The 26,595-nt window shown below is 47.7% G+C and overlaps 1 protein-coding gene across 2 annotated transcripts in view; it reads left to right on the top strand.

Annotated features, from left to right (window-relative positions):
- Nucleotides 1–26,595, top strand: part of Trappc9 (trafficking protein particle complex 9) — a 439,527-nt gene that overhangs the window by 34,855 nt on the left and 378,077 nt on the right. For both annotated transcript variants that reach the window (XM_013025191.1, XM_013025190.1), the window contains 3 exons: nucleotides 1,126–1,247; nucleotides 8,685–8,810; nucleotides 20,368–20,584. In XM_013025191.1, coding sequence (XP_012880645.1) covers nucleotides 1,126–1,247; nucleotides 8,685–8,810; nucleotides 20,368–20,584 — 465 coding nt within the window. The remainder of the gene's footprint in view (nucleotides 1–1,125; nucleotides 1,248–8,684; nucleotides 8,811–20,367; nucleotides 20,585–26,595) is intronic.

Here is a 26,595-nt window from a genome sequence, read left to right as displayed (position 1 = left end):
CCCCCCACCCTGCCACCTGCTCCCCCACCCAGTCTCAAGCCGCTGGCCGCCCTGCAGTCCTCTCCCCTCCACTCCCCTCTCCCCCCACCCCGTGGTCCCCCGTGGTCCTACTTTCTGCCAGGAGACAGTTCTGCAGGTGGCATTTTCTTGGTTCCCCTCCTGCTGAGGCTCTGTGTGCTCATCTGTTGCCCACCCATCTTTCTACTTGCCCCTTCCTTCTGCCTGCTTCTGAAAAGCCTTCAGGGCAGCGTACAGAATCAGTAACTAGAGCACAGGTGAGGCCAGTGGAACATGGCTGGAAACAGGTGGGAAAGGGTGCGGGCCTGCCGGGTGGGCAGGCGGTGTGCCGGGCGGGCAGGCGGTGTGCCGGGCGGGCAGGCGGTGTGCCGGGCGGGCCATGTGCCGTTGCCCGGTGTGTGCGCCGGGAAGGTGGGCTGTGGCGGCCCCGGCCTCTGGCCGGCCATGTGACAAGTGACCCCGGCTGAGGTAGCCCAGCCCACCTCATACCTGGGCTTGGGGGAATGTTTTCCATTGTTCTCTGAAATCAAAGAACATTTCATCTTTTTTATTCTTATTCTTTGTCTCCTTGAATTCTCTGAGTAGTGTGGGTTATGTTCTGAGACTGGAAGTTTCTTTAAAATTCGTTCCCAAAGTGGGTCCGCTGGTGAGGGAATTGAGTGGCTCTGCTTATGGATGGGAGTTGTTCAGAAATGGAAGATGTCAGCCATGGCGAGGGGGCTGGTATTTATTTATAGGTGTTCAGTTCAGAAGATGTCTGGTTTGTCTCCCGTGAGGCGATGCGCACCGACTCCCCCTCTTGAGAGCAGAGCCGGGCATCGGCTGCGCCGCCTTCCTGCGTTGCATGCGATGTTCTCTAAGGAGAAGTTTCAACAGGGAACGAAACTTCCTCTTGGTTAATTAACACCAAACACAATGCTTTGCTGCTACGACTGTTACAGGACATGTATAATCTATGGAGATTTTAAACACTGTTTCATTATTTAAGCTGATTCAGTGCTTTCTTTAGGTTTTGTCTAATTCACATTCCTCTTTAAACCAACAAAAGACCAAGACCAAAAAAAAAAAAAGCAAAAGATTATTTCTTTTTTTTCCCTCTGTCTGCAGGTGCCCTCACGACTAATGGCATAAACCCTGACACCAGTGCTGAGATCGGCCGTGCCAAGAACTGCCTCAGCCCAGAAGACATAATCGACAAGTACAAAGAAGCCATTTCCTATTATAGCAAGGTGCTGCCGTGCTTTGTGTTTTTCGTGCACAATGGTGTCATTTCCATCATAAGTTCTCTTTGTGCAGGGCAAGTGCTGCAGTATCGAGTAAATAGTAGTCTCTGTAGGATTCATCTGTTCTTCTCTAATGCGTGGTGCTATGTGCCTAGTATTTTTTTCTGACTCAAGACAGTGTATTTTTAATATTATAAATTTAGGAAATAGAAGACAGGTAGCAGCACCATAGCCCCACTTCTCAGAGGAATTGTTATTAACATTTTGATATCTATTTCTGGTCCTTTTGTGTGTTACTTGTATCATAAAAACAGGTCAGGATGCTGGACTTGCTGTGGAGAGTGCTGTGGTTTTCATTTGGCACATCACATGTTCTTCTATTGGATTAAATATTCCATGGCACAATTTTTAACCATCTAGATGGCCTTCCGTTCATTCCATGCAGTGTCCTTTTTCACTTTGGGCTTAATCGTTGTTGATTTTGATGTGCTGGGGACTGAGCGTGGGCTTCACGATGCTAGGCAGGCGCTCTGCTGCAGATCAGAGCACAACCTTAATTTTTTTTTCTTTTTTAAAATTCGAATGCTCTTACTGAAGCACTGAGAGGGAAAATGCGAACTGTGTACAGCAGTGCTCTCTAGAGAGCCGTGGGGATTCCTCCCTCTCCCCTGCGATCACCAGCCCTTCACTGCATGTCTTTTGTGTCCGTCTCGCCTCTGAGACACGCACACACGTTTTCTTTGTCTGTCTCTCACCCTGCAGCTTGCCTTTTCCACGTGGCAGTCTGTTCTAGATCATGGTCCTCCTCCCTCAGACCAGCTCACCCTCCCCAGCACTGTGGAGGAGAGAGGTCGGGTAAACATGTTTATGTCTGTCATTGCTGTGTTGCTCTGCCCGCGGCTGGCAGGCAAGGGCTCCTCCAATTCTCAGCTGGCAGAGCCGCTGCTCCCGGAGTTCACAGCTGGCCCGGCTCACTTAATCATCCTCTTGTTGGTTGGCGTTGAGGGTTTCTTGCTAAAAATGCTTTGCTGAGTGTTTTGTGCATACATTCCTGTGTTCTGTGTGAATATTCCTGTTGGTTAGATTTTCCTAGGCCTTTCAACACTGGGGAAGACATTACTGTCTCTTCCTGGTTATTTCCTCCTACTCTCCAAATTCCTTCTATCAAGACTGAAAAGATACAGAACTATTTATTCAGGCAATCTTCTGTTACTGATCATTATTTAGTTTTGATTGGACTCGAGTCAGGTCTGCATTGTTTTAGATTACAGCTTTTTGTGTTGCCTTCCAGAAAGGCACGCACAGTCCTTGCTCCCCTGTGAGAGTGATAGAGCCTGTAACTCCTAGCCTCACGGTGTCTGCCAGTGTGGTAAGCAGAGGTCATTTGTCGTTGTTTAGTTCATGTGATCCGCAGTGAGGTGCTGAGCATTTGCTACTCCTTTTGTGATCTTTATTTGCCTTCCTTGTACACATGCAGGTAGGGTGCTGTTTTCCTTTTCCTTTTTTTTTTTTTTTTTAAACAAGGTCTTGCTCAGTGTCCTGGGATAGCTTCAAACTCATAATCCTTCTGCTTCAGCCTCTGAAGTACTGGCCTTACAGATGTACACAGGTGTGTGTGTGTGTGTGTGTGTGTGTGTGTATGTGTATGCATACATACATATATATATGTATAAATAGATATATGCCTGTCTATATGCATGTAAAGACATACACACACACACACACCTAGCTGCATATATAGATATATGTGTATATATGTATATGTACACCCACATTAAACGTGAGCACTTACATATGCTAGGACAAGCCTCTGCCACTGAGCCATAGCTCAGCTATATTTATTTATTTATTTATTTATTGTCAGTCGTGGGGCCTGAACTCTGGGCCTGGCCGCTGTCCCTCAGCTCTTCAGCTCAAGGCTAGCGCTCTACCACTTGAGCCACAGCGCCCTTCCTGCTTTTTTCTTTTTGCTTATGTGGTGCTGAGGAATCGAACCCAGGGCCTCAGCATGCAAGGCAAGCACTCTACCACTGAGCCACCTTTCCAGCCCTATTTATTTATCTATTTTTTGTCAGTCACGGGGCTTGAGCTCTGGGTCTGGGTGCTGTCCCTCCGCTCTTCAGCTCAGGCTAGCTCAAGGCTAGCGCTCTACAGCATCAGTTCTGGCTGTTCCTGCTTATGTGGTGCTGAGGAATTGAGCCAGGGCCTCATGCATGTGAGGCAAGCTCTCTACCACTGGGTCACCTTCCCAGCCTTCCACTTCTGGTTTTCTGGTGGTTTATTGGAGATACGATTCTCACAGACTTTCCTGCCCAGGTAGGCTGTGAACCACAGTCCTCAGATCTTAGCCTTCTGAGTAGCCAGAATTGCAGGTACAAGCCACCAGTGGTTGGCTGTGTATATGTTATTGTTTGATTTGTGAATGAGATTTGTTGCCATTATATTTTCCGACTATATAGAAAGTCAGATTGATTTTTTGATATTTATTTTATAACTGCATTTCAAAATTGTATTAAGCACTTTTTTTTAGAGCCCTTTCTTGTCTTTTTTACAAATTGGTTTCCAAAAGTGTGAAAATGGCAGTAGCTGGCAGGATTTGTGTGTGTTGGCTTGTCTGTGACAGAGAAGCAGTGATGTGCTCTCCTGTGGTCATGGTTAAACCCATGGCAGGCTGGTAGATGCATAGCAGGGGTGAGGCAGCCCCCCCGTTTCTGGATCAGCCTACTTCTGGAGGGCACAGTGCTGGAGCAGGCAGCTGGGTGTGGACCGAGCCCTGCTCCTGAGGGCCTTCTGGCTGCAGTCAGGGCTCTGGTGTCTGAGCTTCAGCTTTTCTCCTCTCTCAAAATGGGGAAAGAAGGTCTGCTGTGGAGAATGCTGAATCAGGGTAAATGATTTTATGTATATAAGTGTCTAGCACAGTGACAGGCTCATTAGTACTGCTCAATAAAACATTGCTTATTGTCTCCTCCCCTGAGTTTAGTATTCCACAGGGCATCTGGGGGAGAGCTCGCTTCTCATGTGGACTTATGCGGGTTGGAAAGGAAAATTAATGTCTTGCCTTTCTCTGCCTGCATTTTGATTCCTTTGCTTTATTTGGCTTTTTCTCCTTTCCTCTTTTCTTTCACCTCTACTTTCCCATGTGACCCTGGCCGCTAGATTAGGATTGCCTGGAAGCTTGCAGCATCATTGAAAGTATCAGTGATATACAACATGTGTAATGTGCACACACATACACATGCACACACACAGATGCACATGTACAAATACACAGATACATTTATACACGCAGATACACATCTACACAGATGCACAGAAATAAAAATATGTATATACACAGGTTCACAAACAAATATGTATGTGCGCGCGCGCACACACACACACACACACACTTACATGATATTACCTCATGCTGTATCAGTGAGAACCACACCACTGTTTTCTTTTGGTAAAGCCTGTTAGGCAGATTCTTGCTAGCTTTGTGAATGATTTCTTCCTGGGTTTCTGATTTTTGCTTGAGGAGAGGATATTCTCTTGCTTGGAAGAGAGGAATGGAGGATTGACAATTTTCTGAGCTATTGGGGCATTGCTTTTTAGTTTTGTTTCTTTTTTTTTAGCAGTCCTGGGGTTTGAACTTAGGGCTTACTTATCTCATCCTTGCTTAAGAAGGTGCTCTACCACTCATCCATACTTCCATCCTTTTTTGCATTGGTTAACTTTTAAAAAAATGTTAGTATAGGGGCTGGGAAGGTGGCTCAGTGGTAGAGCACTTGCCTTGCATGCCTGAGGCCCTGGGTTTGATTCCTCAGCACCACATAAGTAAAATGAAAAAAGCCAGAAGTGGCATTGTGGCTCAAGTGGTAGAGTGCTAGCCTTGAGCTGAAGAGCTGAGGAACAGCGTCCAGGCCCAGAGTTCAAGCCCCACGACCGACCAAAAAAAAAAAAGTCATTATAAAGATGATATACAAAGGGGTTACAGTTAAAGTCAGGTAATGAGTGCGCTTCTTTTTGGACAGTGTCACCCCTTCCCTTGCGCTCTCCCAGTTCTTCCCTCCTGTCCCCACCCTCAAGTTGTATAGTTCATTTTCAACATAGTGTCTAGTGAGTACCACTGCTGTATTTGTTCTTTTTTTTTTTGTTTTAGTTTTTTTTTTTTTGGTCAGTCATGGGGCTTGTACTCTGGGCCTGGGCACTGTCCCTCAGCTCTTCAGCTCAAGGTGAGTGCTATAAGGTGAGTGCTCTACCACTTGAGCCACAGCGCCACTTTTGGTTTTCTGGTGGTTAATTGGAGATGAGAGTTTCACAGCTTTTCCTGCCTGGGGCTGGCTTTGAACTGCGATCCTCAGATTTTGGCCTCCTGAGTAGCTAGGATTGCAAATGTGAACCACCGGTGCTCCTCTTGTTCACTCTTTGACCCTCCATTTCTGTGTCCCCCACTTACCCTCAGATAAACGAACAAACAAGACAAAAAACAAAAACAGCAACAAAGAGAAAACCTCTTGTTTCCATTTCCTGGAGTTCATTTTTGATAAATATTATTTTATATGATCAGATGCAAATAGGCATTGTGCCTTTGTTATCCTCTCCTACGAATATCCTCCTCTGGGCTCACTGTGTGTGAATGTCTAGAGTCCTGTATCATTTACCACGTTGCATGCACTGGTTAACTTTGATATAGGATTTTGCTTCCTGCTGTGGCTCCATACCTGATCCACCTTTATTTTAGGCTTCCTACCATAGCTGAGATAACGTGCATGTGCCAACACACCCAGCTTCTTCCACTGAGCTGGAATCTCTTGGGAATCTCTTGTCAGCCTGGGCTGTTCTGGAACTGTGACCTTCCTGATCTTGGACTCCCTCATAGCTAGAACTATAGATGTGAGCCACTGGCGTCTGGCTTGGAGCAGTGCATTTGAGTTGGGGGGACCTTGAACAGCATGTAGCCTTCTGTCTTTCTTTTTTATATTTACTATATAGTTAAATTTTCTTGCATCCTTTACTCCCCCACCCACCATTTTTTGTACCAGTCATGGGTCTGGAACTCAGGGCCTGGGTGCTGTCTCTGAGCTTTTTTTTCCTCAAGGCGAGTGCTCTAACACTTGAGCCACAGATTCAGGCTTTTTGGTGGTTAATTGGAGATAAGAGTCTCACAGATTTTCCTGCTTGGTCTGACTTTGAATTGTGATCCTTAGATCTTAGCCTCCTGAGTAGGTAGGCTGACAGGTGTGAGCCGCCAGCACCTGACTTATCCTTTACTTCTTAGTAGGGAAATAATATATATATTTTTGTAGCAGATTTAAAAACATCTTTAAGTAGTTGTACAGAAGGATTTCAGTTCAGCATGTCAGTCTATGAGTACACCCATGAATCAGGGTCACCCCTCTAGTGGTGTAAAGAAGCAGACTCAGAGAAGTCACAAGCACCGTCACACACATGCACAAGAAGCTGGGACCTGTGTCATCCTGTACACAGGTAGTAAGGCACAGGGTGTGGGAGGCCAGAGGGCCTGGCCTGTTTGGGTTCTGGGAAGCTAGGGCCAGGCCTGGCCTGCTTTGGCTGTGGTGTCTTGACCAAGCTGTCACTCATGTCCACCGTGGCTTTGGCAGAGCCTGGGTTTCTCATCAGCAGGAAGCCTGGACCCCAGTCATGCTCCCCAGGCCTTCTGTACTGGCTTGCTGATGTCCTGGGACATGTACCCCTCATTGTTTTAGTTGGCTCCCCAGTCCCACATAGGTGGGGTGCCAAGGCCAGAGAGGCTAGATCTGAGCTAAGAGGTGACAACCTGTATTTCCATCTTAAGTTTGGGGGCCAGGCAGCCCTGCGTTCAAATCCTGCCGCACCATTTACTAGCTTTGTGACCTTAGGGAAGGAACTTCACTTGTTGGGAACCATTTATTTTAGAGGTTTTCTTTTAGAGGTCTCTCAGTTACTCCCTGGCTCTGAGCTGGGGTCTTGGCAGGTGGTTACTTAGGCCCCAGCAGTGAGTATGGGGTCCATCACCTGCTTCCTGGGCCTCATGTTTACGCTAGTGTTTGTGCAGAACTGGAGAGTCAGTGGTCAGTTACTGTCTATTCTTTTCCACATCCCCGCTAATTCTGGGCTCTCCCTGTCTCCCTGTAGTTGTATATAATACATTTTTGAATGATTTTTTTCATGATTCTATTTGAAAACTCTTTAATACTGTATGTACAAAATAAGTAGAAAACTCCTTTAGTTAACATTCTTTTTTTTTTTTTTTTGTTGTTGTTGGTTGTGAGGCTTGAACTCTGGGCCTGGGCGCTGTCCCTCAGCTCTTCAGCTCAAGGCCAGTGCTCTACCACTTGAGCCACAGCGCCACTTCTGGTTTTCTAGTGGTTTATTGGGGATAAGAGTCTTACAGACTTTCCTGCCTGGGCTGGCTTTGAACCTCGATCCTCAGTTCTCAGCCTCCTGAGTAGCTAGGATTACGGGTGTGAGCCACTGGTGCCTGGCTATCATTAATTCTTAAAAAGAAATGATTTTAAGAGTTTTGAAGGAGAAGTAGTTCTTTTATCTCAGTGAAATCGAGTCCCTATGTCAGTTTTTATTGTGTTGCTAAGTGATACACACAATGGGTAGATATTTGGCTTCATTGTTAGTATTAGGCAAATATAAACAGTTCCCTGTTCTGATCATCTTTGATTAATTGCATGTAATATGTCACAGATTATTTGCATGTGATGGGTATGGAAAAGAGAAAAGAATGCAGACTTCTTTCAAGGGCTGTAATTATGAGCAGTGTTGTGTGTTTTGATGGCCAGTTCTGATTAGCGCTTGGCAAACAGGCCAGCTATGTTTTCATGAGCAGACATGCCGCGCAGGCTGGGCCTGTGATTGACCACACGTGTGATGCCACTCTGAAAAAGGTACTAGTGTGTTGCCCTGCCCAGCCTGCATTCTCTTTGCGCTAGTTCCCACAGACTTCACTTCTGTAAACATCTGTCTAGTTTAAAGACTTTCTTTCCCCCCAGTTACATCAATTGAAAAACACTCCAGCTGGGGTGAGTCGGGAAAACAATAAGGATAAAAGACTTCGGTGAAAAAACAGAGAATGGCAAAGTTGCAGCTGGCGGGGGCAGTTTGCCGTGCAGCGGAGGGGAAATTGTAGCATAGAGGGAGAAGGGAGGGAGGAGGGAGGACTGGCCGTGGGCACGGCGCCTCTGCTGCCGGCTCCAGTGCGTGCTCCCACATGTGAAGCGCTTCAGTCTGACTTATTTTGACTACGTGATATGGACCCTGAAATGTGACATTTTATGCAGTATCAAGCTGTGGTGATTGTATTGTTTTAATGAATGTAAACAGGCAGGTGGTGGTGGGTCACTCATAGAGGACAGACTTTCTCAGAAATGTCTGCGCCCCATGAGGTGGGAGGGGTATCAGCAACTTCTTTTCCCTTGTTGATGGAGGTGCCTCCTTTGTACCCTACAGTATAAGAACGCTGGAGTCATCGAGTTGGAGGCCTGTGTCAAGGCCGTGCGTGTCCTGGCAATTCAGAAGCGCAGCATGGAAGCTTCGGAGTTTCTGCAGAACGCAGTGTACATCAACCTCCGGCAGGTGGGCGCTGTGGCCTCGCAGAGGAGGTGGCACCGTTCGCGGGGAGTCTGTCACTCCTAATACAGCCGATTTTGCAATGGCAGTTGCTGTATGGCATGGTAAAATGACGGGGTTGTAGCTTGAGAGCCAAGCGGCTGTTATATTTGACTTCTTCATTTTATTGTGTTTTGCTTTTGGAATTTGCTGTCCTGTCAACATTTTTTTTTATTGGAAAACTAACTTTGTCCCTGCCACTCCACATTCCTGGCCATGCTTCATGGATCCTGCCTGTATTTTGTTACTTGCGAAGAACTTGCCATTGGTAGCCCTGTCTGGGGTGTGGGTTTATAAAACATGACGTTTCTAGAAGTACTTTGGAGGACCTGCAGACGTTCGTTCAATCTGAATTGGAATAATTCTGTGGATGCGACTCAGGGTCTCATGTACACTGTGCAAGCGCTGTGCCACCAAGCCACCTCCCAGCACTTGAAAGCTGCTGTGTGTGTACGTGTGTGCGCATGTGTGTGTGTGTGTGTGTGTTTGTTTGTTGTGTGTACATGTGTGGTTCTACCCTGTGCGAGCAATCGCTGACCTTTGCAGGCCCCTGGATGGAAGTGTGACCACATCTAGTTGTAAACTGATCATGTGAAGTCCTCCAATGCAGATGGTGGGTGTCGCTGGGCTGACTGGGGTCTTGGCAGGGAGCCCCCGGCATGCACTGCTGGAGCAGGGTGAGGAACCATTTTTTTCTGCCGAGGGACATTGGACATCAATAGCATTATTCACAGACCTTACAAAATGACCAAAACAGAAAAAAAATCATTGCAGGCAGATGGCCATGGGTGGTCCACAGGAAGCTTAGAAGTAGCAGTGTGCCTGTCCTGTCACTAAGTAAATTTGAGGGCCCACGAACGGAGTTGCCTCCCCTGAGGACTGTGGCCATGTAGGTGCTGTGTTAGGAGCGTGCACAGAGAGGAGCAGCCCTTGCTGTATGAGATCTGGGGTGTGGCCTGAGACCCCTCTGTGCTGAGAGATTGCCCTCAGAGGGAAAGGGCCTGCCATGGGGGCTGAGGAGCCTCTGTGCCAGGTGTACAGGGTGCAGATGCCGTGCTGGCTCTGAGCTCGGGAGCCAGACGTCCTTCAGAGGCTGGAGCAGTTGTGTTTGTGAGGGAAGTCAGGAGCCCGTGCTTCAGTGGCAGCTGGTGAGACGTTGGCACCGGCCCTGCTTGCAGATGAAGGGAGCTGAGTCTCCCCAGACAGGCAGGAGTAGGAGCCAGGGGGCCTTCCTGCTGGGAACAGCAGTCACTCACTGATGCTAACTTCAGGTATTTCCACCTGTGAAACAGCAGCACACAAGTGCACTGTGGTCAGGAGACTCTCCGGTGCTGGCTCCGTGCTGCCTTCTGGCGGGACTGGAAGGAGCAGGGCTTTGAGGGACAGCCTGTGACAGAGCAAAGCCGCTCTCTTGAGGCCGACCTTCAAAGGCCGGAGGCAGAATCACTGTGGCCTGTGTGGCAGGCGCTGGCAGGAGGGATTCTGGGGAGGAGAGCAGCCACAGCTCTCTCAGCAGTTGCCAAGGACTTGAGGTCCCTTAACCACTACCCCTGTCTTTGCAAGCTGATGCTCAAAACGGGATCCTGCTGAGACGTTTCCACAGGTGGGCATCTGCAGACATTTTTTTTCCCCCTTAGAAGATAGTGTTCCTCCACGCGTGGGCATGTGCTGCCTTTGGAGCAGCTCCATCTTTGCCATTTTAGAGCACTAGAGGGCAGCAAAGGCTCACAAGAAGGGCCATCCAGGCCTGGTGACGTGGTGCCAAGGTGGCTGCCTGCCTCTCTGCTGCATGGTGCTTCGGTGCTTTGTTGACTCATCTGGATGTCTGTCTGCCAGATGGGCAGGCAGAAGTAATGAGTTCTGGTGGGATTTTATAATCACAATAAAAGGAAGGGACTGTCGTTTTTCTGAAATAGAACAAGCTTTTGGTTCTTGATCAAGTGTGTTCCATTGTAGAGTTGATGACTTGAATCGATTTCTGGGGAATGATTTGGGAAAATGTAAAATTTGAAAGGAACTGATAGATGAGTACTGCCGGTTCCTCTGCTTGTAAAACCCAGGCATGAAACCAGGGGCCAGTGGCTCACGGCTGTAGTCTAGCTACTTAGGAGGCAGGGATCTGAGGATCACGGTTCAAAGCCTGCTTGGGCAGGAAAATCTCTGAGGCTTTTATCTCCCCTTATAACCACCAAAAGGCCAGAAATGGGGCTGTGACCCAAGCGGCAGAGCGTCAGCTTTGAGCAAAAAAGCTCAGGGACAATGTCCAGGCTCTGAGTTGAAGCCCCAGGATTGGCACAAAACAAAACAAGAAAACAAACCCCGGCATGAGCATCAAAACGGATAAGTAGTGCCTTTGGCCTCCTTGGTATTGGAAAAGCTTTCTGCAGAGTTGGGTGCAGGCTCTGTCTTCTGTGTTAGAGGCACGGGTGAACTTGTGGTCAGGGTGCCTGGTTTGTGACAGCTAACTAGCATACCATACAGCAGCAAGCTTTTTGTTTTCTACCAGCTGTGTACAGATCTGCATCTCGGACATGTTTATTTTGCAGGCAGGTGGTGAAGTAGAGCTGGGGCGGGAGGAGCCTGGGCTTCACCCCAGATTTAGGCTTAAATCGCCATCGTACGGTGTGGCCCAGAGGAGTTATGTAACATTTCACTCCGCTTCCAAGTCTGTAAAGCAGGCACAGTAATGTTCCTTTCCTCCTCTACCTGTGAGCAACCCAGTGATGCGTGCCCACAGCTGGACACCCTGCCCGGCACAGACTGAGCGCTCACTGGCCTGTGTGGGGCAGGCAGCGGCTCAGGCTGGTTGGTGACTGCTGATCCTGGGGTTGCGTGCCCTTACAGTTGTGTGTTCCAGGAGTAGCGGTGCCTATCCGCAGAGCAGAACCTTGGGCTAAAGGAAGGAAGTTCTTGCCTGAAGCCAGACTGGGATTCAGACATGAGGGTTTTCTGCCCTTCACTGTCCTCCACAGTGCGCTGTGCGGGCTGCCTGCCTCCTCTTGACCGGCCAGTAAGCAACAGACAAACCGGGCTTGAGTTCTGAATGGAGAAATAGGTTTGAAGCAGATAGACACCGGAGCTCTTAATTCCCACTGGGTCCCAGACCCCAAGGTCTGGGTCACTTTCTAGTTGGGCCTGCTGTAGTGATACCAATCCCAGGAAAACAAGTTCTGCAGCCATGAAAAGATGAGAGCAGAGCTCCTCGCGCTGCAGCTAGGTGCTTAGAAGCTGGCTGCAGCAGCGTTCAGCCGAGGCTGGCTGCTAGCGCCCCCCGCAGCGGCCCCACTGTTGGCTGCCTGGCGCCCGAGATGCGGGCCAGGCTCAGGGTCTAAATCTGGCAAACCATGATTTGAAAATCCACCAGGTAGCCGCGGGATGATTGAGGCTTTTTTTTTCTTTTCTTCAATAGAAAAGGCAAGTGACAGAAGAGAAAGTGAGTGAGGAATTGTTCCGAAAGCTAGACAAAAACCTGCCCTTAAGAGATGTGGGAAAGTCGAGGAACGATTCCAAGCCACTTACCAAGAACATTTTGATTTGTGACTCCATTGACTGAAGTCTTGCAGCCTCTTTGTCTCTGGTTAATGTCTCTTCAGAGACGTTCAGATCTTAGCAGGCTGCTCTGCGCTGCTCCGCTCGGACCAAAGCGCAGCCTCTTTACATTTTTGGATGCAGTTCCTTAATGAAGCTGTTGCTAAGGAAACCTGCAAGGGCCCGGTTCACAGCCATTGTAGGGCGGGGTTGCAGGCCTGGCAGCCAGCCTGGTGGGGGAGGAGCAGGGGGCAGGGGTGGGGGGTGGGGGATGGGCACGGGGGACTGGGGAAGCCTGGGAATGCAGCCCTCGGCTTTCAGAGGCTTATGAGCAATTCCTGGTTCTCACAAAGAAACTGTCCCGCTGGGAGGGAGGAACGTGGCTTCTGCACGCACCGGGGATGGCAAAGGAGAGGGAGCCGGGAAATTTCTGATGGACATCGAGGGTCACTCCGTTCTTTTGGAGACAGGGGTTGATGGGGGGCAGGCATAGGAACACATTTCTTGAAGGAAAATGTAAAAAGCAAAAGCGGAAAGTAAGGGAAGCACTGGCTGTCCGCTACCGCTGGATGCGGTGGCAGCTAAGAGGAGCTTCGGGCAGCCCCGCGAGGCAGTGAAGGAAGTGAGCACTGGAGAGGGAGCACGTGGCTGCCCTGGAGCCTGCCCTCCCCAGGGACGAGCCGGCAGCAGGCCTTGCGAAACTCACACTGCACCCTGGTTTTTAGAGGGACGTCCCACGTAACTGATGCCCTCACACACTGCGTGCAGCACTGTGGCCCCCCTTTCCCTGGTCTCATGTCATCTTAATCCTTGTCTTCTCTTCACCCGATTTCGAGCTTTGTTTTGTTATTGTGGGTGTATTGTGTGTGTTTAAGAAATGGATTTTGGGGGGCTGGGAAGGTGGCTCAGTGGTAGAGCGCTTGCCTTGCATGCATGAGGCCCTGGGTTCGATTCCTCAGCACCACATAAGCAAAAAGAAAAAAGCCAGAAGTGGCGCTGTGGCTCAAGTGGTAGAGCGCTAGCCTTGAGCTGAAGAGCTGAGGGACAGCGCCCAGGCCCAGAGTTCAGGCCCCACGACCGGACCAAAACAAACAAACAAACAAACAAAAAAACAAAGAAAAAAATGGATTTTGGCTCCTTTGGAACAAGGCAGAATGTAAGTATGTGCAGAAACAGAGCGTGCTGCAGACGTGCATCGCTCTTGGAACTTGGAAACTGTTCCCCTTAGGGAGGGCAAGGCTGAGCTGAGTGGTAAGGCGTAGGGAAGTTGGGCGGTGCGTGCAGGTGTGTGCAGGGGCTGTGTGTTGTCTTCATCTGTCAGCCTTGGGCTCGTGCGGTGCTGTCAGGGTCTGGCCCCGCACTGGTGCCTCGGATGCCTGCGCTGGAGTGGGCTCTGCCGCATCATCCCCGCCTGCTCTCCATCCACGCTGTGCCTCCAGAGCAGTGACGATGGTGGCTGTCGGTGGACGTGCAAGGCACCGTACCAAAAGCTTTCAGCCGCTCCTGCATCGAGCCTGTAAGGTCCTCCTGCGAGGGCTCATTTTCATTACTCAATCCCTATTAAATAGAATCATGCTAATTTTTATTTGAAGGACTTCAAGCCTTGAGGAAAGTGGCCAGAGCCGTGCAGTGAGCACTTGCATGCGGCCAGAGGTGACAGTGCTTGTCCTGTTGTGTGGATTTACTCACTGGGCAGAATGGTTCCAAGGTCTCTCCATGATGTAGTGGAAACTTCCTTTTGATAGCCAGATAATGTTCCGTGTATTGCGACACCAGCCTTTGTTGATTCATTTATCTCTTGGAGGAGGTTGGTTCTGTTCCCCCATCGTTTGGCTGTTATGAATAATGCTGCTACAAACATTTACATACAGGTTTTTGTGGCAATGTGTTTTCAGTCCTTTTTGCTGTAGGCTTGGGAGTGGAATTTTTGGTCCTAGAACTTTGGGGTGTGTGTGTGTGTCTGTGTGTGTGTGTCTATGTATGTGTGTCTGTGTCTGTGTGTCTCCTATAGCATGAACTCAAGGTCTGGGCACTATCCCTGAGCTTATTATTTTTTTTTAAATTCAAGACCAGTGCTGTACTTGAACCACAGTTCTACTTTCAGCTTTTTTGTTGACTAACACTTTGAAGCTGGCTTTAAACCATGATCCTCAGCTTTCAGCCTCCTAAGTAGCTAGGATTACAGGCATGAGCCACTAGTGCCTACTCCCATTTAGCTTTTTGAGGAACTCTGAAGCTGTTTTCTAAGCCCACTGCACCGTTTTCCATCGCTGGCAGCACACAGAATTTCCAGTTCCCTGTCAGCGCCTGTCCGTCCATCTTTTGGCTATGGCTGGCCTATAGGAGCAAAGCATGTCTCATGGTGATTTGGGTTTGTGTCCCTCCTGGTGTGTTTTTGTATGCCTAGTGACCACTTGCATATTGACCCCAATTCTTTGCTAATTTTATCAATATACTTTTGACACACAGGGATTGAACACAGGGTCTTGAGCAAATTCATGCTGTACCATGGAGCTGCCCCCTCAGCCTATAAATGCTTTGCCAGTTTTAAATTGAGCTTTCTTTTCTTTGTATTTTTATTTATTTATTTATTTTTGGTCCGGTCGTGGGGCCTGAACTCTCGGCCTGGGCGATGTCCCTCAGCTCTTCAGCTCAAGGCTAGCGCTCTACCACTTGATCCACAGTGCCACTTCCGGCTTTTTTCCTTTTGCTTATGTGGTGCTGAGGAATCGAACCCAGGGCCTCATGCATGCAAGGTAAGCGCTCTACCACTGAGCCACCTTTCCAGCCCCTACTTTAGAAATTTTATATGCTTCCTTCTTGTTTGTACTACGCGAGGTAGGATTCCCGTCATTTTTTTGCACACGGGTATCCAGGCGATCCACCACCAGTTGTTGAAATGATGTTGGAGGACTAGCAGTAAGTTAGGGAACCATAACTTTAGGCCTTTTTTTCCTCCCCTTAACTTACTCTACCAAATTCATGCACCTGTTTTTAAACTAGGAGCATATGATCTGAATCACTGTAGCTTTGGAGTCAGTTGGGAAGTTGGTCTTCTTTTGTGCTTCTTTTCCGAGACTGTCCTGCCTGTTCTGGTACAGTTTATTGACTTTTCCAAAGAAGGCAGCTAGGGTTTTGAAGGTGGACACCATGGAATCAATAGATCAGTTCAGGGGCTTTGGAATCTCCACAACGCTGTCTTCCCATCTGCGCACATCGGATGTGAGTAGCCAGAGGCCAGTGGGCCTCCTTCCTGTTCCAGGAAGGAGGTTTATTCTGCTGTGGCCTTTTTATTTTGTTGGTTGTATTTTACTTGGGCTGTTTCCTAGTAGGAGAGGTATCTACCTACGTCAGTGTCTTGCTGAGATGAGATGTTTTAGGAATTAAAAATGTCACCCAGAAGTGAGCATTTTATAATTATGTAGCTAATCGTTTTACTTTCCTGCCTCACCCCTTTCTTTATCGTGTGTGCCCCTCAACTTGGAACCTTAATTTAAAAATTAGGCAAATTTCATTCCAATAAAGAATGCTTTATGAAACAAGGAATATCTGGGGACAGGGATTTATCTTAGCTTTCTTCCTATGTCTCACTTCTCATGTACAGTGTGAAGATTTGGAGTTGACATTAATTTTGTTGGGGGGATTGATATTAGATTCTTTTGCTTCTCACTCCCAGGTTTTGGATTACAGGTATGAACCGCCATGTCCAGCCATGTTTATTTGGTTTTGACACAGACTTCTATGATGTTGTTCAGGCTGGTCTTAAATTCCTGGGCTCAAGAGTGAAGCATCTTAGGTGTGCCTCCTGAGTAGCTGAGACTATAAGCATGTACCACCACATTTAGCTAAATGAAAATTTTGTGTAATTTTGAATACTTTCTGTCTGGGCATAATTGTGGAGAGAAATGGCAAACGATCCCTAAGCTGGAGAATGCCTGGTCTCTCCATTTTCATGTCTGCTTTTGTTCACAGTCAGCACTCTAGTGCTGACTGTGGTCCCAAAGTGGCCCCCACTCCTGCTCTTCAGATCTCCACTACTTCCTGTGTTTGCAGAGCCTGGTGAGAGCGAGGCACAGTTTTGAGCATCCCTGGCTGGCCAGGTCATTTATAGCCAGTGATTTGGAAGGTCTTAACCCATTTCTTGAACACACATTGAGAACTTTAGGTCTTCGCTACCTGTCCATAGGTAGCAAATTCAAGTTGTCTTCTCAATAACCTGTATTGGACTTGACAATCCCCCTCGGCCTTTAGCAGACGAGCAAAGAGCGGGAGCTAGCCATGTGACAGGCTGGGCCCAGGCCGTCTCCTCTCACCCCCTCACCAGTGTGCTGGCCTGCTTTCTTTAGTGTTGTGGGATGAAAGGGGTCCAAGTTCACTTCCCAGCTGGAGTCCCCAGCAGGCTGTCTGGTGGGTCAGGCCTCTTGTCTTGAGCTGCCTTTGAGCTACTCATGTTGGAACTTCCATTACCATCTGGGCTCTGGCGGGGACATCGTGACTGTGAGGCCCATTTGAGAATCACAAGAAGCATGTTTCTAGCATTGCTCCCTAAAAGAGCAGCAGATTGGAGATGAGTTTGGGGATTTGATTCCATTTCCAGTTTCCAAAAAGATCACGGCTGGCCTCTGCTTAGGACCCTCTCATTTGCTTCTCATCCTTGTTGCTGCTACCCTCCATGTCCATTGGCCAGGTGGAGCTCTGTGCCTGGCTCCCAGGACTCCTGCTAATGAGAGGCTTCCTGGTCAAGTGGCTGCCTGGATCTGGAAAGCTCTCTCCACAGGATCCAAGTAATTTCCATTCCATTTGCAACAGAGTGCTCATCTGTTGCTGTCTTCTTACAGCCAGATGACAAGGAAAAGAGGGGAAGTGTTACCTTTGTCTAAGTCGCTTCCTTGGAAGGACACGTGTGCACTCTGATGTGTGGAGGCCAGCGCGTGGAGTCCTGTCCTGGCTACCCCTCTCACTTGAATGGTGGGCTCATGAAGGCCACCAGCTCAGATCACTCTTTTGTTCGTGTGTGTGTCTGCCTGTGTGTGCATGTGGGTGTGGGTGCCAGTCCTGAGGCTTGAACACAGGGCTTTCTGTTCCAGATCAGTTCTTTTCACTCACATCTGGTGCCTTACCACTTGAGCCATGCCTCCAGTTTGTTTTTTTTCCAGTAATTGGAGATGAGACTAGGGCTGGCTTTGAACTGTGATCCTCAGGTCTTAGCTTCCTGAATAGCTAGGATTATACGTGTGAGCCACCAGCCATTGGTGACTATTGTTTCTTCTCCCTTAGTATCTTTTGCCATGGTTGGCACACAGCAGGTGCAGGGCATGGTGAGGAGTTTCCAGATGTGTGATGGAAGCATCAGATAGTCCTGCCTCTCCTTCAGACCTCTCTAGCCCCTGGCCATGGCTGGCCCCTCTTCCCTGAGTCCTTTGCTGCCCACGCCCGGAAAGCAGGAGCATCAGTATTCTAGGAAGCTTGAAGTACCTCTGATCATCATCGAAACATAAAGCTTCTAGAAGAATACATAGAATATCTTTGTGACTCCAGGTGAAGTTTTCTTAGACAAGGACACAGGAAGCACAAGCCATAGGAGAAAGAATTAGGAGCTGTGTCATAATGAAATGTTTCAGCATATCAAGACTCCCTTAGGAAAACACACTGTATATGACTGAAGACTTACATTTGGAACAAAAAAAGAACTACTGCAATTCAATGCTAAGACAAACGACCCAATTTTAAAAACCATCAAGAGATGTGAACAAGTGCTTCACAGAGGAAGATACACAAGCAGCCAGTCATCACATGGAAAAATGGTCAGCATTGTACTTATCAGGAAAATGCAAATGTAACCCGAAGTATGGCTAAAATAAAAGAGACAGATAGCATCACATGTTGATGAGCTGTGGAGAGGGCAGTGGAGGTGTGTACGCCTCATCGTGTGAGTGTGAAATGATACCATGGAATGTTCTGGCAGTCCTGAGGGGGGGTGGTGGTGGACATGAATGAAGTAGGAGACAGATGATTTTAGAGGGTCTGGAGGGCATAGAAGTTCTGGAAAGAGGCAGTGTATAGCTGAAGGTTAATCACACAAGCTTCTGGGAGAGAACTGGTAGGAGGAGACCTAGACAGCCCATTCACCCCAGAGCCTGGGCTAGCCCAGTCACTCCGTGTCTGGAGCTGGGCCTGCCCTTTCCACTGTTGCTCATTGCATTGTTCTGTTTCTTTGCTTGCTAGTCTGTCATCTTCCAGGCAGAGAGCAGCAGCTCCTCAGGCAGCCGTGTGGGTTTGCCAGCCTTCCTCTATGGGGTAGCGGGCAGGAGTGGACTGGGCAGGTGATGCCCGACCCACAGTTGTGGCAGTGTGAGTAGAAGTTGTTAATACCTCTCTGAGTTTCACACATCCTGACTGCGTCTGGGATTGCCGTGGTGATGAACTTCAGCATGGTACGATTGTTGGCATATGGCAGATGCTTGGTTAGCAAGCCCGCGTCACAGAGTGAGGAAAGTGTGCCAACGTCATGTAATCCTGGAGGTCTCAGGTCTAGGCAGCGCTGACATGTCACAGGGCTCTCTGCATCATTTTCTGAGTTTTATGTGTGACAAAAATCCCTGCCCAGCCGGGCGCTGGTGGCTCACGCCTGTAATCCTAGCTACTCAGGAGGCTGAGATCTGAGGATCGCGGTTCAAAGCCAGCCCGGGCAGGAGAGACCGTGAGACTCCTATCTCCAATAAACCACCAGAAAACTGGAAGTGGCGCTGTAGCTCAAGTGGTAGAGCGCTCGCCTTGAGCTGAAGAGCTGAGGGACAGCACCCAGGACCAGAGTTCAAGCCCCACAACCGACCAAAAAAAAAAAATCCCTGTCCAGGGCTAGGAGTGTGGCTCAGTGGTAGAGTGCTTGCCTAGCATGCACGAAGCCCTCGGTTCGATTCCTCAGTACCACATAAACAGAAGAAGCTGGAAGTGGCTCTGTGTCTCAAGTGGTAGAGCACTAGCCTTGAGCAAAGGAAGCTCAGGGACAGTGCCCAGGCCCTGAGTTCAAGTCCCAGGACTGGCAAGAAAAAAAATCCCTGCCCAAAGCCTATTGTTTCTTTTCTTTTCTAAAGGATGCCTTCCTGGCAGATACTTCCTGGCAGAGGACCTCGGGCTTCTTAGCACACAGGATGACTTGGAGCTGTGGCTCATGGCGTGTCCCGGGGGAGCCACAGCAGCTCCTGTCACCACGCTTTCCTGCTCCCTGATGTCTCATGAAATGTTTGTGTGTGTGTGTGAGTGTGTGTGTGTGTGTGTGTGTGTGTGTGTGCGGTATGGTGTGTTGTGCGTGTACATGCGTGCATGCCTGTGGCAGCTCTGAGGCTTGAGCTAGGACCTGAGTCTCTTGTGTACTTTTTCTATTCATGGCAGGTGCTCTACATTTGAATCACATCTCCAGTTCAGCTTTTCTTGTGTGCTACTTTTAGGGCTTGAACTCAGGATCTGGATGCTGCCCCTGAGCTTATGCTCAAGGCTAGTGCTCTGCCACTTGAGCCATAGCTCTACTCCCAGTTTTTGGATGATTAACTGGAGATAAGAGTCTCACAGACTTTCCTATCCAAGTTGACTTCGAATCACAATCCTCAATTTCTCAGTCTCCAGAGTAGCTAGAATTATAAGCATGAGCCATTGGCTCAGTCCAGCTTTTGCTGGTTAATTGTAGATAGATTCTCTGGGACCATTTTGCCTGGGTTGGATTTGAACTGTGATTTTCATATCTTAGTGTCCTGAGTAGCTAGATTAAAGGTGTGAGCCACTGGCACATAGTTCTTTTTTATTTTTTGTTGGTTGTGGGCCTGAACTCTGGGCCTGGGCACTGTCCCTCAGCTCTTCAGCTCAAGGCTAGCACTCTACCACTTGAGCCACAGTGCCATTTCCAGCCTTTTCTGCTTATGTGGCACATAGCTCTTTAGGTCTTAATTTATAAAAGATCTTTTAATGTATTTTTCCTGAGCTCTCTGTTTTCTCCCTTCAGCTCTCGGAAGAAGAAAAAATCCAGCGCTACAGCATCCTCTCAGAGCTCTATGAGCTCATCGGCTTCCACCGCAAGTCCGCCTTCTTCAAGCGTGTGGCCGCCATGCAGTGTGTGGCCCCCAGCATCGCGGAGCCCGGCTGGAGGGCCTGCTACAAACTTCTCCTGGAGACGCTACCTGGCTACAGTCTGTCACTGGACCCAAAGGACTTCAACAAAGGTACTGACGTCTGGCCCATTAATTCCGTGTGTTTGAGTACCTGCTTGGCTGTGGCAGACTTTGTGACAGGTGCAGAGGATCACACTCTGGCTCTGTGCTGGGCACTTAGAACAAAGCACGACAGAACGTGGTGGAGCGGGCTATGGGCTGCACTCTTAATCATGTCAGAGGGCCAGACGCCACTGGTGCCCTCACTGGCAACTAAGTACTTGATGTCCCTAATGACTTTTACTTATTTACTCATATAATTAGGTAAGTCAGCAAAAACCAATGAACCAGAAATAAACTCACATGGGTACCTGTGTATACAGAGAGCTGTGCATTTTGTGGCCAAGTTTTACCCTTCCAGCTTAATAAAAGGAAATACATATAAAAATACAGGAGGAACACAGAGGTGCAGTACCTCAATGCCTTTGCTTATGAATATAATATTTATTGAAATGAACTCCAGGAAGAGGAAACGAGGTTTTTTTTCTTTTTGTCTTGTTTGTTCCTTTATTTGGCTTTGGAAGGGGAAGGTGGGGGGTACAGGAATGGTGAGACAAAGGGTGAACAGATGCAGCAGTGATACTCACTCGATACTACGTTGAAAATGAACCATACAACTTAAGGGTGGGGACCGGAGGACAGGAGGGAAAAACTGGGAGAAAGCCAAGGAAGGGGTGACATGGTCCAAAAAGACTTATGAAATGGTAGCCCCTCTGTATATCACTTTTATAATAACAGTAAAATATTTAATAAAGAATGCAGCTACAAATCTAATAATACGTAACATAAATATAATGCCCACTTGAGGCAAAGTCTGAGGAATAGGAGAGAAAAAAACCTTTTAGTGACTGATTCACATGGAAAATGAAGTGTGTTTTTGGGTTCTGATCTAGAGTGAGCGGGGTGTGGGCAGGAAGGAACTGGCTCCTCTGGGCTGCCGTCTCTCCAGGTCCATGTGGAACCCAGCGTCCCCAGGGCACAGTCCTCCTCCTTCCACGGCCCCAGGAAGCCACACCGTGCTGGAGTCTAGTAGGCACCGAGCTGAGGCTGGCTCACTCCTGCAAAGCCCATGTCAGGGTGGGCCACGAGGGATCTGTAATCCAGTAATAGTGGTTGGCAGGAGCAAATTTGGAATGCTGATTATAGTTTTCTCAGCCTGACTGGGCATTTAGTGAGGTCTGTCTGTCTGTCTGTCCGCCTATTTGCCTATTTATCACCTATCATCAGTTTACCATCTATTATCTGCCTATCTATTACCTGTTTATTATATACTTCTTTTTTTCTTTCTTTTCTTTGTTGGTAATGAGGCTTGAACTCTGGGCCTGGGCGCTGTCCCTCAGCTCTTCAGCTTAAGGCTAGCGCTCTACCACTTGAACCCCAGCGCCACTTCCAGTTTTCTGGTGGTTAATTGGAGATTAGAGTCTTATGTAGTTTCCTGCCTGGGCTGGTTTTGAACCATGACCCTCAGATCTCAGCCTCCTGAGTAGGATGACAGGCGTGAGCCTCCAGCCCCCAGCTTATCTATCTTTCTCTTTTTTCAAATTCCAAGAAGGGACACTGGGTTTGCGAGTGGTGCAGAAGTGAGGGCTTTCCAGGCATAGCTGAAGGGAGGGGAGACGGCTGGGCCATGCCGTCCAGCTGCTTCCTCTGTTGAGGGAAAGAGCTGGGTGAGGACACACGTGGTCAGGTGGCACTTGTGCTCAGGCATGAAGTTAGCTGGAGAGGGGCTGGGCTTGGCCTCAAGTGAGCAAGTTGAAGGGACTGAACATCACGTGAGTCCTCTCAGGATCCCACAGAAGCACTGGACTTTAATCTTTAGGACCTATAGTCTCTGGAGCCACAGATGTAAGACTGATTTTTTTTCCAATTTTTTTATTGTGATTAAGTGGTTACATAAGTTCCCAAATTTCATAGTATTGTGGGATAGTGAGGCTCAGTTAAAGTCACAAACACATTCTAACTTTCATGGGGCAAATTGTCTATCATGGTCCATAACATTTATGAGTTCTATGAGCTTTGCAATACAGTTATTTCTTCCACATTGGGTGGTATGTACATTTCATTTGTTTTGCACAGCGTCAGCTGTTCCCTCTTTCCCACTTGTTCCCTCCCTCCCATCGCTGCCATTGAGTTGCTTAGTTCATTTTGGTCAATGTCCAGCGCAGCTGATGGGTCCCGCTGTTGTATGTTTTTCCCTGATTCCCTCTAGTTCTGTGTCATCCTCCTGGTTTCCCTCTGGTGTGCACATATATGCCATATATGTGATCAGCAGCATGGGGTTATTTAGTGGTGATTTGACCAGATAAGTGGAAGTCCTTTGTTTCTTAGGTCTTGTTAATTTTGGTAAGACTGATTTTTTGAGGGCTGCTGGCCTGCTTTTCCAGTCATGAGGTCTGCCTATGTCCACCTTTCATGTTGGGTTCACAAAAAATCATGTCCTTGCCTACGACCTTGCAGAGCTCTACCTTCTGCTCCTGCAAAGGGTTGGCTTTATTTTTCTTTAAACATGAGACTTGGTATTTATCTGTGCTGGGTACCCACTGACTATGACTCATTAGTTAGGGACATTTTCTTTTCTTTTCTTTCTTTTTTTTTTTGTTGGTTGTGGAGCTTGAACTCTGGGACTAGGCTCTGTGTCCCTCAGCTCTTCAGCTCAAGGCAAGTACTCTACCACTTGAGCCACAGTGCCACTTGCGGTTTTCTGGTGGCTTATTGGAGATAAGAGTTTCACAGGCTTTCCTGTCTGGGCTGGCTTTGAATCGTGATCCTCAGATCTCAGCCTCCTGAATAGCTAGGATTACAGCTGTGAGCCACCAGCTCCCGGCTAGGGCCAGTTTCGTTTGTTTGTTTGTTTGTTTTGTTTTTGTTTTTTATTGAGATGGGTCTTACATGTATCCCAGGCTGCCTTGACAGTGTATCCCTTGCTTTGTATCCCAGGCTGGCCAAAACTTGAGATTCTCCTGCCTCAGCCTCCCGAGTGGTAGGTGTGCCCCACTGCCAATGAAATTGAGTGCCAGGAGTCAAGAGTAGGATTTGGGAGCCTTTCCAGCAGGCTGGGGCTCTGCAGACATTTCTGGGCTCATGCTCTGTGCTGGACACCAGGCCAGTGTCAGGAGTTGGGAGATCATCAGCCTCTCCTGGAGGTTTGCATAGTCGGTGGGATCCAATTCATTCTTGATTTTATTTTTGTTGGGATTGAGGTTTGGACTCAGGGTCTTGAGCTAGGTGTGCAGGTATTCTACCTTTGAGTCATATCTCCAGCTTTTATTTTTATTTTTAAAGAAGTAGAGATCAATTAAGACTAAATTTTGTCACATTCTTCCCATCACTTTATTCTGTGTGACTTGGCCTTTTTTTTTTAATATAGGTTTTATTTTTTAGAGCAGTTTTGGTGCGTAACGAAATTGGATGTAACATATGGACTGTTGTCATGCTGTCCCCTGCCTCCTCAGAGCACAGCTGTCTCCTCTATCAACACCCCACAGCAGGCCAGAACATTCTTCAGTCCAATTAGAAACTGACATTATAGGAGATGTTTCAAATCATGGGAAGTACACTACTGTCTCGAGAATGTTTAACCCAAATCTCATCATAAGGAAAATAACCAAACAATCAAAACCCAAAGACATTCTACAAACATTCACGCTTAACTCAGATGCCACAAAATTGGGGAAGGGACAAAAATGGGACACTGTTTAGATTCAAGGAGACTAAAGGGACATGACAACTAAATGCAGTGTGAGTCTCAAATGGATATTCAGTTTGAGCCATGCTAAATGCCCCCAGGCACCCTGTTATTGGGGCAATCAAAATATTCAAAAATATTCAGGTACCCTGGCTCGTGCCTGCCATCCTAAGTATCAAGAGGTAGAGATTGAGACCATAGGTAAAAAAGTTGGGAAGACCTCGTCTCAACCAATAATAATAATAATAATGAAAGCTGGACATGGTGGTACACACCTGTCATCCCAGCTACGTGGGAGGTGTAAATAGGATTACAGCATAACTTGGCCATAAACCTGAGACTCCATTTGAAAACTAATTAAGGTAAAAGATGTTGGGGGCATGGGCCAAGTGGAAGAGTACCTGACTTTCAAGTGTGAGGCCTTAAGTTCAAACCGCTGTCCCTCCAGTACAAAGTCATCATCAACGACAACAAAAACCCACATTCAAATATAGATAGTAGAGAAGCTAGTCTGTGTTATACTAAACTTCATAAGTTTGGTAAAGATAAATGGAAAATTTTCTGGGAGAATACCGTGCTGGCCCCCATCCCCTTTTCCAGACATACATATTGCAGTATTTAGGATTAAGGTGACCTGATGTTTGAAACTTGCTTTCAATTAAGGAAAAAAAAGAACAGTCATTGAGTCAATAGGAGCACATAAGCACCCCAAAGTGCACAGTTTACATCAAGTTTGCTCTTGGCGTGGTGCCATTTCTGGGTTTTGATGAATGGGTAATGTCATGTATGTATGGACAGTGACTCCCACAGAGTAGCTTCACTGTCCTAAAAATTCACCTTCCAAGGTCTGGAAGCTCTGATATATCCTTTTGCTGTGGACAGTAAAAGGAGTGGCAATAGGTAGTTTATTTATTTATTTATTTATTATTTTTATTGTGAAAATATTGTACAGAGGGGTTACAATTACACGGGCAAGATTATGAGTACATTTTTTTTTTTTTTTTTGGGTCCGGTCGTGGGGCCTGAACTCTGGGCCTGGGCGCTTTCCCTCAGCTCTTCAGCTCAAGGCTAGCACTCTACCACTTGAGCCACAGTGCCACTTCCGGCTTTTTTCTTTTTGCTTATGTGGTGCTGAGGAATCGAACCCAGGGCCTCAGGCATGCAAGGCAAGCACTCTACCACTGAGCCACCTTCCCAGCCCATGAGTACATTTCTTATCAAGCATTGTAGCCTCCTCCTTTGTTTCTCCTTCCCATCCCTTCCCATCCTCCCCCCAATAGGTAGCTTTTTTAGATTGGCTTCTCTCGGGTCTTCTCGTGGTCAGGAATTCATTTCTTTGTAGCTTTGAACAAGAGTCTACTGTCTAAATATTATCACAGTCACTTAAACACTCATCTAAAGAATCTTGGTTGTCCTCTTGTCACTTCCAAGCTTCGGCAGTTATAAATAAGTGAGCCACAAGCATTCGTGAGCAAGGTTTGTGTGGACATAGGTTTTCTACTCATCTGGATGAATGTCAGGCAGCACAATGGCTGTATCACATGGTAAAGCACCTGTGGCTCTGTGAGAAACTGCCCTACTGTTTCCCCGGTGGCTTTCCATCTGCATTGCCCCATCAGTGATGTGCCACATCCTTGCCAGCACTAGGTGTTGACAGGTGTATGGTGGTATTTCATGGATGTTTTTAGTTTCAGTTTCCTAATAGTGCATGATAGTGAGCATTTCCACCCTGAGTTTCTTCTTGGGTGAAGCATCTGTGAGATCTTTAATCATTTCAGTGATCAGGTTGTTTGTTTTTTCATTGTTGTATAACTTGAGTAACAGTTTATCAGTCCCTTATCAGATATGTCTTTTGAGAATGTTCTTGCAGTGTGTGTCCTGTCTGCTCATTCTCTTGATGGTGTGTGTCACTTGCAGAGCGGAGGCTTTGAATTTTAATGACAGTTAGCTTGTCAATGCTTTCTTTCACAAATAAGACCATTGGTGTTGCATCTTAGACAATCAGCTACCTAGATTTGTCCCATGTTAATTTTAGGGGTTTTATGGACTAAATTCTGAAAGCTTTTATTTTTATTTTATTTTTTTGGATCCAGTCGTGGGGCCTGAACTCTGGGCCTGGGCACTATCCCTCAGCTCTTCAGCTCAAGACTAGTGCTCTACCACTTGAGCCACAGCGCCACTTCTGGCTTTTTTTCTTTTTGCTTATGTGGTGCTGAGGAATCGAACCCAGGGCCTCATGCATGAAAGCAAGCACTCTACCACTGAGCCACCTTCCCAGCCCCTCCACCAACCATTTAATAGTTGGACCTATCTGTTAGGGTTCTTGAGGGAAGCAGTA

This window comes from Dipodomys ordii, unplaced genomic scaffold (genome assembly GCF_000151885.1).
Source record: "Dipodomys ordii isolate 6190 unplaced genomic scaffold, Dord_2.0 Scaffold82, whole genome shotgun sequence".
NCBI lineage: Eukaryota > Metazoa > Chordata > Mammalia > Rodentia > Heteromyidae > Dipodomys > Dipodomys ordii.
Note: the sequence above shows the minus strand (reverse complement) of the source record. Positions and strands in the feature narration are given on the sequence as shown.